This window comes from Lonchura striata, chromosome 2 (assembly GCF_050655825.1).
Source record: "Lonchura striata isolate lonStrDom1 chromosome 2, ASM5065582v1, whole genome shotgun sequence".
Taxonomy (NCBI): domain Eukaryota; kingdom Metazoa; phylum Chordata; class Aves; order Passeriformes; family Estrildidae; genus Lonchura; species Lonchura striata.
The window spans coordinates 29,395,329-29,412,732 of record NC_140704.1 but is presented as its reverse complement, the minus strand read 5'-3'; the positions used below and the strand labels follow the sequence as shown (position 1 = coordinate 29,412,732).

The 17,404-nt window shown below is 38.0% G+C and overlaps 1 protein-coding gene across 8 annotated transcripts in view; it reads left to right on the top strand.

The window, feature by feature from the left end:
• The window catches only part of CRPPA (CDP-L-ribitol pyrophosphorylase A), a 126,091-nt gene that overhangs the window by 94,988 nt on the left and 13,699 nt on the right, over positions 1 to 17,404 (top strand). For 2 of the 8 annotated variants that reach the window (XM_085567498.1, XM_021538312.4), the window contains one exon: positions 11,658 to 14,129. The exons of 4 other annotated variants lie outside the window; for them this stretch is intronic. In XM_085567498.1, coding sequence (XP_085423624.1) covers positions 11,658 to 11,762 — 105 coding nt within the window. In that variant the 3' untranslated portion in view covers positions 11,763 to 14,129. 2 more of the 8 variants (XM_085567504.1, XM_085567508.1) reach the window with 2 other exon arrangements.

The window sequence follows — 17,404 nt, the reverse complement described above, 5'->3', positions numbered from 1 at the left end:
AACTCAGGAGGACGGGTGTAGGAACAGCAACCAATGAGGGAATAGCAGGGGAGGAGTTTAGGGCAGAACTAACATCTGGAAGCTGAGGAGGGGGCTAGAATGAATGACAGGGAAGGTTCTAGGGAAAGGGGCAGGGAAAGGGAGGATTGGGGGGGGGGGAAACAGATATTAAACAAATATCAAATGAAAGAAAAACACACCACCGCACTCTAGGACTAATTATTCAAAATTCATAGGCTCCCACCATTGCTTAGTCCTTTATGAAGGACAGATGCTCTATTTGCGCCTACTTTAGACTATGGACTAAAGATGACAAAAAAATAAAGAATAGAGGAACCAAGAGTTTGGATCAACATTTTTAGAAGTTGTTATTATTACTTCTTTGTTCCCTCTGAGTTTGGATTAATTCAGTTCATGTCCTAGAGTGCTGGTCAAATAAACTGTCCAGTGTTAAGTGAGTAGGTAAACATTGTGTAGGTAAAATACCTGAAGGAAGACAATAGAGTGCAAATGCACTTTCTCCATTCACAGCAGTTTTGAGCATATTTGAGCATACCTGTGCTTAGAGGTACTTTGCTCAGGGAATTATTCATGCTTGCAAGAAATTTAAATTCCTTTTCTGCTTATTACATTCACTGTGTGAAGACTGCTTTGTAGCTGGAACAAGTTTGTATTTTGTGCAAAAGAATGTTGAGAACAATCAGAATTACTGCAAATTTGATGTGTTAAAACCTAATATTGGTGTGAGAGACAAAGGGAATAAATCTTATTACTAAATTCTGTTGTAACTTGTTTTACCCCTGCTGATTCCTCTCCTCTTACTCTCCAAGGAGAGATGTCACCTCATGTCCTTGTAACATTTTGGTTCATTTCTGGATGCTTTTTGATAAGTCTGTTTTCCTTTTCTTTCATTGTTGTTGAGTTGGAGTTTTTTTAGTTTTTTTTTCATTTAGTTTGTGTTCTTTTGTTAAATATAAACTAGCTTGGCCTTACATGAAAGTCTTGAATTGCAAGGAATTTATATTTTTGCATTCCAGAAGGGCGTAGAGCCTTGGTTATAGACAAGAAAAGACAGATGGACATAAACTACACCTTAACATCCCAGACATGCACAGAGAAGTAGAATCTGAGAGATAAGATGAAAGCTATAGAATGGACATTCAGGTGTGATTCAAAGATGCTTTTATATTTCAGTGTGTAACTTATACACAAAGTTTTTGTGATTTATTCTGCAATCAGTCCCTCCTCACAGAATGATTAGATGATGCAACTTGAGAGCCACTTTGTATGCAACTAGCTAGATTCAATTAAGAGTATCAAATTAGGGAAATCTGTGATATCAAATGCTTAACAATGAGCTTCGGAACAGCTACTCCCTCTCACTGTGTCTTGCTGCCCAAAACACTGACATTTGAGTTACTTTAAAGCTGCTTTTGAAATGTTGAGAGAAGAGTTTAAAACCAATTGCATATTAGATCTTCTGTAGCAAAATACAGTTTAAAGTTGAAATTCAATCTATGCAACTGCAAAATAACCAGGCTTGTACTACTGTCATTACTTCGGTTTGTATTTCTGTAACCAAGATTGGAATGTGGCCTTTACCCCATTGAACTGATTTTATCATCTTGAAAGTTTGGAAGCCACAAGGCTGGATGTGAACAATAGCCCAGCACATGTCTACGCATACTTTGTCCCTCAGTATCTCTTGGGTTTTGTTTACTTCTTTCCCCGAAGGAGAATTTTTGTTTTGTTGTTGTTGTTTTTTAGAAGGCCATATGGTTTTTCCTCTGAGCCATCTCAAGTAAAATATCTGTAATCAAAAGGAATGTTTCCAATCAATTAGTTACTGCAGCCGTGTACTTGTATTTCAGATTATTCACAGTCTGTAGGAGTTCTGTAATGAAGATTTTAATGACTGAATGGACACATGCCTCTTCTTATTTTGGAGATCCGGATGTCTATTATGCTTAATATTACATATAAAGTTAGCACTTATAGAAGGGAAGAAAAATGTGCTTTACACTGGAAGAAAGGGAAAAAAAATGCTCACATTTTCTCTGTACTGATTTTTAGCATCCCCTGGGAGATTCAAATGCATCACTCATTCTTTCCAAAAACCTTACAATTTTGTTAGTCCCTAACTAAAAGTTGTCAAGTCTTTTTATATAACATTGATAGTCACAATCACAAATTGTATGTCACAAAGTATATTAAACTGTTGCAGCACATTTGTATGCAAAGTTCTGTAACCTGTGATAGCGAAAGCATTTAATGTCTTGTACAATGTTATAAACTTAGATGTTTGTGAACTGCTGTGTTAAATTTTTCTTGAAAAGTGACACAACCGTTCTGTGTCAAGGCAATATGGTATAAAAAGGAAAAGTCTCTAATATTGAAATATACTGTGATTAATATACCCTAAATATATGCTTCTTACTTGTGCTATAAGTTTATTGAAGAAGTGCTGTATTGTTTCCTCTATTCCTGTTAGGTAGGTTTTGGAAAATTTTTGTAATACAGTTACACTGTTGACCCCAGATCTCACTGGGTAGAAATGTCCTCTGTGCTTCTTTGAAGATATTTTAAAATTATTGATTTCATCTGCAATATATGACACAGTGTACCTGTCAGACAGAGCCTTGGACATTGATATAATTTCACCTGATCTTTAGCAGTTGTTTACTTTTTATATTTTCAGGGTTGAGGCAGTTGTGTATTTAAACTTTTAACTCTGTGTTTTTTCCTTTTCCCCCTTCTGACTTGCTTCTCTGTCACTTCTCTCTGTCTTCTCTACCTACTCATTTTTGCCTTCCTTCTCATTGCCACCTAGGGCTAAAACAACAGTCATCAAGTGAAACAGGGCTTGAAAGTGCTGCATTTCTCTGTTTGTAATAGGAGAAAACCAGCTAAACTGTGCTGTACTGCTTTTGCTCTGCTACTAGCCCCACATGTCAAATGCAGTCATATGGATCCGTAGCTGCTCTGTCTTTGCTTGGTACCTGGAGAAGTGGTCTGTAAATTATTTGTGTGATCAGGGTGTTATGTTTTGCAGGAGGCCAGCACTTGTTAACTGATTTTTTCTGTGGTGGGTCTGCTCTGTATTGCTGGCTAGCTGCAAAACTTAATGCTGCAGCCCATTGAAGTATTGATAGGCTCTCACAGTGGAAGAGACGGCAGCAAAGCCACCACACAAACACTCTGAGGGGAATGCTGTTATAACTTCTTCACAGGGGCAAGTGCAGAAGCAGGCACTGATCTCTCTGGTGACTGGTGACAGGACTCAAGGAAATGGCATGAAGTTGTGTCAGGTTTAGGTTGCATATCAGAAAAAGGTTCTACATCCAGAGGGTGGTTGGGAACTTGGAACAGGTTCCTCAGAGAAGTGTTCACAGCACCAAACTTGGTAGAGTTCAAAAAGTGTTTGGAAAATGTTCTCGGCCCATGGAGTGATTTTTGAGGCTCTCCTGTGCAGGCCCAGGAGTTGGGCCTTCAATTATCTTTGTGGCCTCCAATGACCCTTCCAACTGAGGATATTCTGTGATTCTATATGCTGCTGCTGTGTGGAAGGCTTAAATCCCACTTCCACTTGAATTTGTTAGTGCTATCAGATTGATACACAGCTTTCTGAAAACAGGAATGACGCTGCATCTTCAGTTGACTTCAGACAAATCATAGGTTTTCAGCAAGTTGCAGAGTGCAGGTTTGTCAGAGCAGAAAGCAAAGTTACTGTGCCTCTGGAGCATTTCAGCTTTCCTGTACTGATGACAAAAATAATTTCTTCCTCTGCTTAAAAGCCCTGATGGTGTTTTTTGCAAGGTTACCAGAGTGGCACCTCACAGAGCCTGTAGGTAGCACAGTAACATATATCACCATGAATACATTTCATACCATAAAATTATTTGGTAACATACTGTATTAGGAGACCACCTCTAAGAAACCTCAAACACATAATATAGTTTTGCAGGTACCACATCTGTTAAATGGCCTATTTCTGCCAGTACTTTTGTACCAGTCCCATACAGGGGCCAGAACTGCTGCTAGCTCAGGCATTAGGTAGCTTTTGGAGCAGCTTAGAGGGCAAAATGATTCACAGACATTGTGTTGTCACTGCTGGCACACTCACTCTTGTAAAGGGCTTCAATCAGATAGTGGTTAAGTGCTGAATGAAAACTCTTGCTCAAGATGCAGTGGTTGAATGTACTGAAAGTGTTCATCATAATAAGCTCTTCACAGAATTTTTTTCATCCAGGAATTTTTATTGATCATTCAGCATGATCATGCAAACATTGTTATTTACAGGGGGAAAAAATGATTTGGAGAATTAAAGGAGGGAACTGAACCCTGGTCACCTACATGCTATAGAACATGTAGGTAATGAAGCTGTTTTAAACCTGCTGATGTAGGGTGAATCTGTCTATTCTTATCATACTAGATAAAGGAATCCTATTTGAATTTTTGTTTGTTTGTTTATTTGTTTGTGCTGTTTTATTGGACTTTTTTTAACAAAAGACTAATGTTTACCTTCAGGTTTAAATCTGTGAATCTTACATGACAAGATAAAAGCAAAAGCACTAGAGACTTAATCCTCACAGACTCCAGAAGATTTTAAATATTTGTTTGTTCTCAGTAGATTCACACAGTCATTTTAAATATTGATGGCTCTCCATTTTCTTTGTATAAACAAAGTATGGCTGATCAAAAGCATAAGAGAGTTACAGTACAGTTTCATGTATTTATGCACAATTCACTCATATTTGGCTTGATTATCATGAATGTATGCCCATTTAACTGCAGGGAATTAACTCATATCTATCAGAGTTCACTAATTAAGTGGTTGGCTAAACTACAAAAGCTCAGTGACTGCTTGTTTCTTCCAGTGCCACTCACTTTTTTTTCAATCCTCATTACATCCTCAATATCTAGATTTCAAAATTGTTTACATTTTGAGGAGTATCCACTAATGAAAAATTGATTGCATTTTCTTAGTTCAGAAAGAAAGGCCTTGTGTACAGAGGTTCAATTATGAACCTGCTCCAGTAATTTTGCATCCAGTTACCAGGCCGAACTCAAGTGCCACCTTAATTACTTCTGTATTACTTGAAAGAAAACCTAAAAATATTTAGAGAAATACTTTCCTTATCGTTTAGAATTATCTGCATAGCTATCTTCTTATTGAGATAAATTGTTGCATTGATACCATGTATGAGATGACACTTATCAATAGATTCTTTGGCACATGAATTAAAAATGTGATGTGGAAGCATTTTAAGAAGAAAGGAGACCTCAGATTAGTTTGTACTCTTACAGAAATGGAGGTTGCTTTAATGTGTAGATGCATGTCAGTACATATCTTGAGGGGAAAAAATGCTTGTGAATCTACTGATGAATTCTTCAATGAAACAACAAACGATGTTAGATTGTTGATTTCTGGTAGTGGAAGAACCTCAGTCCCTCTTCAAACAACTGTTTCAATTGAAAGTATTAATTGAAGAAGAAAATTTCAAGTGTTGAGGTTTTGGAGGCTAGATTCTCCACTCAGTGTCTCTGACAGCAAATACAACACAGTATATGACATCAGGTGAGTTTTAGAGAGATCTGGTAGAGCCTTAGTATAAATCACAGCATTTTGTGGAGTTTTAAATTAGCAGCTGCTCCTCTTGTACTGCCAACATAATCCTTTGCAAGATGCTTCCAAGAACAGAGACTGTTTCAGCACTTTTCTGCCCATATCTCCTGATGTACCTGGTGTGCACTGTGGGCAGGAGTTCCTTCTGTTGGCTCCAGCCTTTTTCCCTAAGGTGACAAGAATGTGCAGTGCAGCACAGTTACTGTATTGTAGTGTGGTTCATCCCTCTCTGTTTTAGTGGAAAAGGTGTCTACAGAGTAATTAGTTTGGGTTTTTTTAATGACCATGCTTATGTGGTAGCAACATGGAATTTGTGCCTCAGTCTGGGGGGTACCATTTGATTGTAGTTCTATGTATTCTTGATGCATCTGATAGGGACAGAAAGGCTCAAGTGTCACTTCCCAGTGGTACATAAGCTGTATCCATAATGGTAAGTAAAACAGGCCAGGGATGGTTCTCTTGTCCTAGGGCTAAAAGGCACAGCATGCCTCATCTCCATATGGCTACATTCTTGCTTCTCAAAAGAGGGTGGCCTCATTCAGCTTGTCCCTTAGGAGCATTCCTTGGCCTGTGCTGTCCCCTGAACCCTGCCCAGCCATTGTCTGGAAACATGTTAGCTGTCAGGAGCTAGGGAGCTCATGTCAGCTGCCAGGGAGCAGTCTTCCAATGGAACAGCAAGGGCAGGAGCATGCCAGCACATGCTCTGGCCCTCTTTTTGTTCCTGGTACAAACATAACTGTGTTAATACTGATATTGCCTAAGTTTAGCACTGTCTTTAAATCCTGTTTTCAGGCTTCCTGTGAGCCATATAATCAGGACTATACAATTCTATTAATTTTAAAAAACTTTATTTAATGGAATGTCAAATAATATTAGAGCAAATAATGGAACACAGCAGTTTTATTCTTCTGGCAGTAAAAGACAGTGGTAATACCTGCAGAGGCTTTCTCTTTTTGAACTGAAAAGGGTAGATGTGCTTTTCAAGCTATTCTTAAACTGAACTAGTACATATGTATATAAATTGAAATGCATATATGTGAAGTTTCATTTGGGGGAAAAAAGTAAATCCTAAACAGATTGAAGCAAGGAAATGAATTGTAAGGGAAATGTCAATAAGTATTCAGATACCCTCACAGTTTCTTAAATAAATGCACATTTGTAAAGTATCAGATTACATATTCCAAACACAACTTCAACTCTGTCCTAGTAGCCATTCCCAGTCTTAGTCTGCAGACCAGAGAACCCCCTACAGTCAGAAACTCTACATCAAATAAATTCTGGGTATGACTTACAGCCATCACACAATATGGTTGCATTGGAATATTTTTACTATTTAATAACAGACAAAGTAGATATTTTATTTTGGAATCAAAGAGCTGTTATGTGGATTTATGGTTTATAACATTGAATAGTTTCTTTTCCAAAGTACATAAATATAAAGTGGTAAAAGAAGTTTATTTTAGCTTATAAATGTAGTTAATAATCTATTCAAACAATAAAAATTTCTATTTATTAATGGCCAAGAAATATTTGGAGTGGGTTAGTTTTTCTTTTTACAGGAGAATCATTTAAATCAGCTGGATGAAATGAATAGACAGTGAATATCACAATGGCTCGGGGGGGAGTTCATGGCACACCAGTTGATCATGTGGAACTTCAGTTATTGATCCAATAAAGTTACTGCCTCCAAGTCTTCTTCAAAGGTCACAGTCTTTTTTAAGGGTTTTGTTAATGAGGGAAAGAACTATTCCTGTTTGCTCAGTGCAGGGCTGTGCACTCAGTGCCTGGTGTGCCGAAGGATATTCTGTGCCTGGGCTTTGCAGTGCCGAGTGGTGGGTGGGCAGGAACGTGCAAGAGCTCTTCTGGCTGCAGGAGGATTTGTATTGATCCTCCTCTTCTGACATCCTGGGTTTTATCGTGGTTACAATACAGGCAAACACGTCAGGCAATTAAACATGTGAAGACGTGGTTCTGCTTGATTATTTGACTTCCTGCAACTAATAATGAGATTTTTGAAAGATTTAGTGCTATGGCATTGAATATAAAAGAAGTTTGGAGGCCTGTATGTGCAATGGAGTTAGGTGTGGTAGATTAAGTTTGTCCTGGCATCCTTATTGAAGCTTCCCTGTAGGCACTATCAGCTGTAATCAGCATTGTTGCCAGAAATAACATTGCAGTGTCAAAACCGTGGGTGTCTTAAGGGTATAGTCAGGGGACTTGAAGTGTTAGCTTGTTTGTTTAACTTTAAATTAATAAAGATGCACAGGAATTCTTTCCTTTCCTGGGTTGTTGTTGAATCCTGTAATTTTATTTCTTTTTTATATTCTTTAGAAAAACTGGTGTTCAAATTACATTGAAAATAACTGCTTGCAGGAAGAGTAATGGCCTAAAATAAAATAAAGCCCTAGGATTTTGAAGGGAGAAAGATCTGAGATACAGTTTAGCTGTTTCATCAGTCATTGTTATGCCTACACGCTGAATATTGTGTTACCTTCCAGTTGCTAATTTTTTTCTTCTGGATTTTTTTGGGGTGTTTTTTTTGGGTGGGTCTCTTTTTTTTATTTTTTTTTTTTGGGGGGGGGGGGGGAATGGTTGTGATATGACTAGAGATGATCAACAAAAGTTTTAAATTATGCCCAAGCAGCAGTGACCATCAGATACTATGATAATGATTCCTATCATGAGTCTTGATTATCAGAAAGATACAGATAGACAAATTGAAATTCCTGGAGGGATCCAGTTCTTCGTGTTATTTACTACCTCCTTCCAGTGGGACTGTGGCTATGAGAGTAAAGCAAGTTAAAGTCAGCACATACTTGACATCTGTGGCACTGATTTCTCCTGCACTCAGAGGCTGGCTCCTGGGCCCAGGTGCTGGACACTCTTCAGTGAATGGGTGACCCTGGGATCAGAATGGGATAATGTTACTGGGAAGGACCATTAGCACAAATCTAAAATTAATAATCCCTATGATAAATACCTTAAAGGATTGCCTTCTTGAAATCCTCAATTTGTACTTCATGAGGTAGTAAAACCATCAATTGGAACTGTATTTAGAATAAGAATATATTTTCTATTACATTTGTTATCCTAAATGAGATTATATATATTCCCTTAAAGAAAAACACTCTGGTTATTTTCAAAAACAGACTTACAGTGATCAATCCTACACAGGGCCCCATAGGTTTCCTGAGCAGTTATAATGATAGTATTAATAACTGGATTATTAGAAGTGAAGTAACTATAAAGCTTGCAGTTCTAATTTGTGCTGCTTATTTACTGTGTTTCTGTTTTTGAACCAGTTTAATTTCAGCAGTCAGTTTCAGTGGTTTTTAGACCACTTCTGCATTCAGGTTTCTGTACACATTACGTTGCCACATTGCCTGCCTTCCAAATTTTACTCATAATTCTTTGCATGTCTTTCCTTCAGAACATGGAAATTAGCACTAAACCCTTAGATTTAGCTTTAGAAAAGGCTTTTTTCAGTCTAAAGGAATCTTACGGTGTCACTTTCAATCTCTCCTGTGAAAGTTAAATTTCTTTCTCTTTCTTCCTTTTATGTTCAGAAACTTGAATAATTTATTACTGCACAGGAATGTGTACTGAATCCAGTAACCAACAGAGGATGTGGAAAGATTTATTGGGAGAAACATTAAGAGGATTCTGGGCCAGGTGTATTTTATTTCTTTTTGTGAAATGGAAAAAAACTACTATACACCTCCAGCCAACTTCAGATATGGCTGGAAGCCCATTTGGAAGACAGTGTCTGTAATTGTGAAGTGCTTTTTGAGATAAACTGAACAAAAAGTGATGAAGGGCACAAGGAGATTTGGCATTGCTAAATAGCAAGAACTGCGTTGCTTGATTTTGAAAGCAACTGCAGTGTTTGCCATGTGAGTGGGTGTGTGCTTGACTTCCGCTCTCCTTGTGCTTTATCCAGCAGTTTATAGCCATGGGAAATGAGGGAGTGAAAGCCCTGCTGAACCAGAGCAGTGAATTCTGAGTTTGCCTTTGCACCCTTGGTCCATGACAAAAGGTTCTGAAGGAGCAGGACCTCGGTTGACTTCCTGACTCCATATTTAACTGAAAAGGTGACACTCAAACAAGGCGCACGTCATGAAGATTTTTATTCTACCACAGTTTTTTAGAACTTTAATAAATATTTTTACTGCATATTGGAATATATAACATGAATTTGTGAGAAGTGTAATCTTTTGAAAGGTTACAAATTGTAATTTACTTATTTGATGATATTTAGGACAAAATTCTAGGCAAATACAAACATTTTTTCAGAAATGATAAAAAAAATCAGTTATAAACTAGTATTTCTAATTAAATCCAGTTACCTCTCTGGCATGTTTAATTAAATTTACATAAGTAAAAAAGCTAATAAGAGCATTATCATAGAATTATAGAATAGTTTGGTTTGGAAGGGTCCTTTAAAGGTTAATTGCCTACTCAAACCCCCTTGCACTAAGCAGGGACATCTTCAGAGCCCTGACCAACCTGACCTTGAATATCTCAATGGATGGAACATCCACCACCTCTCAAAGAAAACGGTTCTATTGTTTTACCTGCACGTAATAAAAGATTTCTTCACTATATCTAGTCTGAATTGACTCTATTTTAGTTTAAACCATGCCCCTTGTCCTGTCACTATAGACACTACTAAAAGTCTCACCCCATCTTTCTTGTAGGCCATCTTTAAGTGCTGAAAGGCTGCAATAAGGTCACCCCAGGGCCTTCCCTTCTCCAAGCAGAACAGCCCCGACCCTTTTAGCCTTTCATAGGAGAGGTGCTCCAGCTCTCTCATCATTTTTTGTGGCTCTCCTCTGGACCTGTTTCCATATTGTTCCAGAATGTTCCAGGGACACCTTTTCCCTTTCAGTTTTTCCTTCAACTGCAACTTCTCAGTCTCCAGTTCCCCTCCATGCTAGCTGAATAGGCAGGTCTCTTCAGCAGTTGCCTTATATATTAAAAAGCAAGTTTTGATATTGTGTTTTTTTTGTATAAGTTGTTGAAAAAGTTTCTTCTTTGTTCATTAGTCCAGATTTCTTAAGTGTTCTCTACAAATTCTTCCTTCATGCAGCATCTTAGAAAAAGAGGTGAAAAGATGTGGAATCAAACTGCTCCATCCTCCTACCCCAGGCAGGAAGCTCTATCTGTATCACATTTTACATGGATGTGAGTCTTATGTGATAAGACCCTCATTATGGGTTTCCATGGTCTGTCCAATAATCTCTTCATTGTATACTAGTTTTGCTTCCATCATGGAAAAGAATGGATGGATAAAACCTATTGTTCTCACCTATTTCTTGCTCCAGGGATGTCTCCATGCCTGACTACATCTATTGCTATTTTCCCAGTGCACAAATGGAAATCTTACTGGTAGAAAGAGGCCAACCTTTTGTAGTCCATAAAATTAAGAAAACTTAGTAATTAGACAAAAGAATCTTTCAAATATGAGCTGGAGTGCTCAATTAGAAAGACAGAATCAATGTCTCATTTTATTGCTGTTTCCTATGTTGCTTTCTGTACTTGCCTATCAAAACCAGATTACTTTTTGAAGTTATTTGATACAAAAATCAGCCTAAACCACTGAAATCCCAGTGCTTAAATGCCTTTGTGAATTCAAGTAGTTTGTAGACTACAGATGGGACTCAGTGGGTGCTTAAAGTTGCAGGTCTTTAACTATGCCAGTTAATTAAATCCTGTATTTTGTTCCATGTTTTCAACCCCAAAATTTTTACTGCCTTCCATTAGGAAGCCAGTGACATAATCAAGTTTTTGGTGGTTTCCAGGTAGAAAGAATTCTAGCAGTTTTGCATCAAGGAGACTGGAGAAAATGGTTACTATCATGAAATTGCGCTTCCTTAAAATAAAAGTTTTAGAAGTTCTTCTAATAAAGAGCTTTGTTTCTTCAGCAATCATATGGTAATTTGGCATAATTGAAAGTTGATTTTAAATATTTACTTTTTCCACTTTTGTACATACACATACTCCCTCATTTTTCCTTTTCTTTTTGTTCCAGGACCCTTTGCTGCTTCAGGAGACAGTAAATTCTGCTGCTGCTCTTATCATGGCATTGATAAAGGACAGAAACCCAGAGCTCACTGGCCAGTTGTTGGTAGCATAAGAGCACGAATCGTGTAGCTTTTGGAAATGTTAGTTTTCATCATCTGTACACCAAAGGTCTTAAGTAATTTTATTCTTTGTTGAAAACTCTGGATTTATGCCATTTATTATTAAGATCATTTAATAGCATATTTTTGATATTTAAAATACAAGTCTAATATTATGTATAAAGTGTAAAAGGAAATACAAATAATTCTGAGATACACTGGTATATACTATGAGGAATAATACTGAAATGTTTTGCAAGGTACTGATCATTTCAAAGGTGCATGGAGGACACCAAAGCATTCATGCAGAAATGTCTTGAACTATGTGTGTGCTTTGTACTCTAGGACTGCATGACTTAAGTTTTATTTCAGACAAATTAATCCTAAAGGACAGCTCATCTACTTTATGTGAAATTATTTAAAAATTGCTGCTGTAATACCTATTAGTGAATGTAGAGTTCCTTACAGAGTGTAGCTTTCCTGACATAAAGAGAAACGCATATTGCAGGAAGTGTTGGAAAGGTCAGGTACCTGTTCTCTGTGGAATGAAGAGATCATTCAAAATCAAAGAAAAGATACACATGGGTACAACAAAGTGCTAACCCCCAGTTCTCCAGATGCAGTATGCTGTGGCTGTAGCCTCCTTGGTGCCACACTTCTTCCAGTGCCCATGTGCCATCATTCAGAGCTCCTGTAGCTCCACTGAAATAGGAAGAGTCTGTTAATTCATGTATAAGAATACAATTCTCATATCTTGCTGGTTAGCAGATGTATGTAGTAAGTAGCAGCAAGGAGAGCAAGCATTATTAACTCAAAGATAGGCTGCACTGATGTGTGGACCATTGGGACAGGAAGATGAAATGGTGAACAATTATTATGTGTGGAGTGTCTCCAGGTATCAAAACTACTAAGAGCAATACAAGCAGTGTCCCTGAAAACATAGGTCTTTCCCTATGCATCAGACCCAGGAATTTCATCTCTCCTGCAATTTGCAAAGGGGCTAAGTTAGTGTCTTACATACTTGATATGGCTGTTATAAGGTGTTTTAGAAGTATCCCTACCAGAAGTGTCCAGCAAGTCCCTGATTCAGTTTGTCACTGTCAGTTTAGCAAGTTTCCCTTTAAAAACAACATCCCTCCCCTTATTTCCACCATGTTCCACTCCTTCTGGTACAGAGACAAAACTTAGGATAACAAGTTCCCTGTTTGGTCCCTTTCCTTTTTCCCTTCACATGACTATTTATATCTCTGGTTTAAATCCATTTTAGAAACTGATCTTGGTCCCAAACTTCCTTCATTGCAAAATAAATTAGAGAGTTGTTAGCTGACAGTTCTATATCCAAAGCAGACATTTTCTTCCACACACAAGTCATGCAAAGATAACTAACAAAGTTCTTATGCATCATCTGCTTTCTTCTTTGATGCTTTCTTCTCTCTGCTTTGATTAATAATTTGTCCTTTTCTGACATTGTACAACATAAGCATTCATATTAGCTCGTGTATGGCTATACAATAGGCATATTTTATTCATACATATATTCATGTCTGTTCATATGCAGAGCACACAAATAAATGAAGAACTAAAGAATTTATTACTGGTATTCATAATTTAACAGGACAGCTCTCACAAATAAGTTTTCTGAATGTGCTTTTACATTAATAAATTTAATGAAGGAATTTGTCCCACAGGCTTTTAAAAGACATGATGAAAGATGTCTCTTTGACTGTATTTTGTTATTCTTGTTTGCTTGAAGACTAAAATACAATCTGTGATGTGTTTTCCCCAAATAATGAGAAGGTGAATTTAGAAAATCCTTGATGTTTTCTATCCACTCTAATTTATACATTGTGATACTGCATTACTATTGGTTTGCATGCAACATCATTTGCTTAAACAGAGTTTTTATTTTTTTAGGGTTGTTTTATTTACCTCATTCTCCTAAAAGGATTTCAATCCAATTAAAAATGATACCGCAATGATGTGCTGTAATAAAAAAAAATATATTATAGTTGTTTATAGAGTTATTTTGAAAAGAGAACAAACAATACACAAGAAAAAGTAGGTTTTGGGTCATCCAATATACTTAGTACTAATCCTAAATGGAAGATAATAAGCTTTATTAATGTACTGTTAATCATTGCATTATGGCTTTTTAATCTTTAGCAATCTTTTAAAATAATCTACAAACACTGAAAAGTCCATTTTGCTGGAAACAAATACACCAACAACAGAACTACTAAAACAGATCACAAAATGAAAAAAAAAAAAAAGAAACTAGACTGTGATTAATGTTATTGTGTGTCCAAACCAAATTTAAATGGTTTTTTTGGTGATTGTTAGTACTTACAATGGGAATAAAGATATAAAATGAAATTAAGAAACTGGCTGATTGTTTTTTGTCTGTGCATAGCTTCTCACAAATAGCAGTATACATGAGAAACTTGGCAGCCTTTTGTACACACATACTGTTTTGAATTTAACTAGTGAATCAGTCACCACCCATATTGCTTTGAACATTTGGACAGAGATAACAGAAAGTAAATAGAAGCTCAGGCTCTGCCAGCATGGCTTACCTTACTCCTTAAGCACTCTAATTAGTATTCCTTGGGTAGTGTTCATCAGAAAAGAGAATACAAAATGTGGCTCAAGAAATGCTTTTCAAAAATGCAAAGTTTTTGCTTTTCAAAAATGCAAAGTTGAGTTAATTAGATTTGTATACGGAAACTAACCCACTTAATGCAAAATCTGAAATCTGTATACTTTGTCTTCAACCAATTAGGTAAAGATTTTCTCTTCAGTCTTTTTTCTTTAGCTTTTCAGACAGCATAGCTTGAAAAAAAAAAGGCTTGATGGTCCTCTGAAGAAGAAAGAAATGAAAAGGATAGAAACCAAACATCCCAAAACTATACCAAAAAGCAAGGAGAAAGAGAGATGTTACTTATTGTAATATTGCCCTGGAGCCTTTGGTGTATTCAAATTTGTATTTCTGTGTGACACCAAAGTCTCAGCATCTCCACAGTGCTGTTCTATGTGCCATCCAAAGAGAAGCTTCCAAAAACATAAAGTTTCCAATTAATGCTTGCAAATTAAATTTCTGAAGATATGGCAACTTTTTCTGTCTGTTGGTCATTTCATTTTTGTTTGGCTTTTATTTCTGAAGAAGAGTACATTCACTTAGAGACCTGCAAAAGTTTTTTTTATTTTCAATCTCCTTCCTCTTCATCCATAACTTTGATCTGAAAAGTTCTAGTTCATCTTATCAACCATCCACCAATGTGCAGACAATCCTTTCATTGCTGTTGAGGAACATTTAGGGATTCAAGAATTAGCTTATGTTAACAGTGTTCCTGTAGGCAAGAGTTTGGATTATTCCTGCCCAATTCACTCCAATTTTGGCACCTGATTTTGAATAATTTGTAAAGGCAGTTTGATGACTAATGCCCTGCTCTGGGTGCCTACAGTGAGATACCAAAGGCTAAGTGTTTAACCTTTGGGTTAAATGGGTTCAAGTCTTTGTGCCCCAGTGCCTGCACTTTCAGCTTCAGACTGGTAATTTTTTATGACAACTGTCTCCCTTATCCCATTTCCCAGCCCAGTTGTTTACCAGAATTCAGTTTTTCTTGTGCTTCTGGCAAGAACCAAGGAAAAGAAGCAGTCACCGGCACTGCATTTTTTCCCAGTGTAGGTCGATTTTGACTGACAGGGCTGTAAAGCACTTGTTAAATATTCATTTTCCTTCATTATTTCTTCCAGGAATACTCAATTAGCTTAGAGATCTAAAAAACACAGTTTCAGCACCTGTGCTGAGAAAACAATTTCCCAACTGTGAAAATACTTTTCATGATAGAATAAAGTCACTTCTCTTGCATACACCAACCTGGGGTGCAAAGTGACATTCCTTAATATATTTATTCTAAGGTTAATTAAAGTATGCTTTCAATATTTAGATTGAAATGGATCTTGTCCTTCATCCTGCACCTATTACTGTTGCAGAAACTAAAATTATAATTCAGTTAAAATGCTACAACACTGAATTATAACACAGTTACAAAGATAAATGAGAGCACAAGAGACTTGGACAAGAAAAAGGTGATGTGAATTTAAATAGCACAGAGAAGCAAGGAGTCGAGAGAGAATACACCAGAGCTCCACCAGATGGCAAAACCTGCAGGGGAGACCCCGTGAATGGCACAAGGGCTGCAGGCAGGAATGCCTTTCAGATGGCAGCTCAAGAAGGCATTTCCCTCTCCAGCAGCCATTTTAGGTAACAGTGTCTCTTGGGGAGTTGTTTGTTGTTACTGCTGCATCTCTTTCATTGCTCTGCCTCCTTCCTTTTGTTTTTGTGCCTCAAACCGGTTGCTTCAAATTTCAGATTTCCTTTTCATTTCAGCCATTCCTGTGCTCTTTTCCCATCCTTTCCCCTACTTCTGCTGCTTATTCTTTCTCTCCGTATTTGTCACTCTTTTTCCATTCCTCCCAGCCCACCATCGTCGAAAGGGACGATCCGCCCCTCCCTTCCCTTGCAAGCCAGGCCGTGGTCTGGCATCAGAAACCCTTCCTCGCTCCTGGATCGAGAACTGAGGCGTTTGGGCTTTGGCACCTCCGTGCTGCTCACAGCTGGGACTGAAAACAGATGTCACTTCCGCTGCCAGCTGCCGGCAGATGAGCAGCAGCTGCCCGAAGGGACAGACCTCCTGCATGGCAGCTGCTGGGCTGACACGGAGTGCCGCCTGTTAGCTGGAGCCAAGCTGTAAGCAGAGCCACCCCACGGAGGGGGAATAATCCGCCCCAAGGCCAGACCCCCCTTCCCCTGCTTCAGTAGCCAAACTGGGGTTTGTAAAGTCAGCACCTAGTCGAGGAGCCAGATTTGCAAATCTATCAGAATGGCAGCAACAACAAAAAGTGAAAGAAAAAAAAGCCAAATCCAGGTATGGCTTAAAGTCTTGGTGACTGGAAAAAGTATGTTTCCACTTAGTAACTAGTGGTTTTGCCAGGAGTTGCTCAGAGACAAAAAGCAAGGAACCCCACGACGCTGTGTTAAGCAGCTCCTTTCCACAGCAGAGACATGGCCTCAAATGAAGCCCCACTGAAGTCAGTGGGACTGAAATTTCCTTGCAGAGCACTCAAGAATGCACGGCATCTCCTCCGTCCAGCCATCTTCAGCTAATTCACGTATAACCATGCTGGTTAAGCTAGGGGCTTATTATCATCATCATTATTTTTATTGTGCTGCAGTTCTAAGTGTGTATTTATGCTGAGCCCAACTCCCTTGCCATTTGGTAGGGAACATTATGGTCTTCATTAATGCCCACTATGTTTTAGAATTTAGTTGTGACTCCAGCTTAAGCACCCACAGGCCTGTGGTATGTGGGGTTATGGGAATACTTCTGAAGGGCAGTTCAGAGTTTAACATCTCTGTTTGAGTACTCACTCTGAATCCAATGACAGAACAATAAGCCTAAAAGGATGCTTTTGTGCAGGACTAGAAAAAGACTTGGCCTCCTTTGGACACTGTATTTTTCCCTCTCTTCTGTATGGTAGCATTTAGAGTTGTGCTGCTGTGTAGAAATTCAGACAAGGAAGATGAGAAACTGTTACCTGGAAAGTAACCCTGCAAAAAGTGGCTAGCTCTCAGCAGAGTCACCAGGTGGGATGC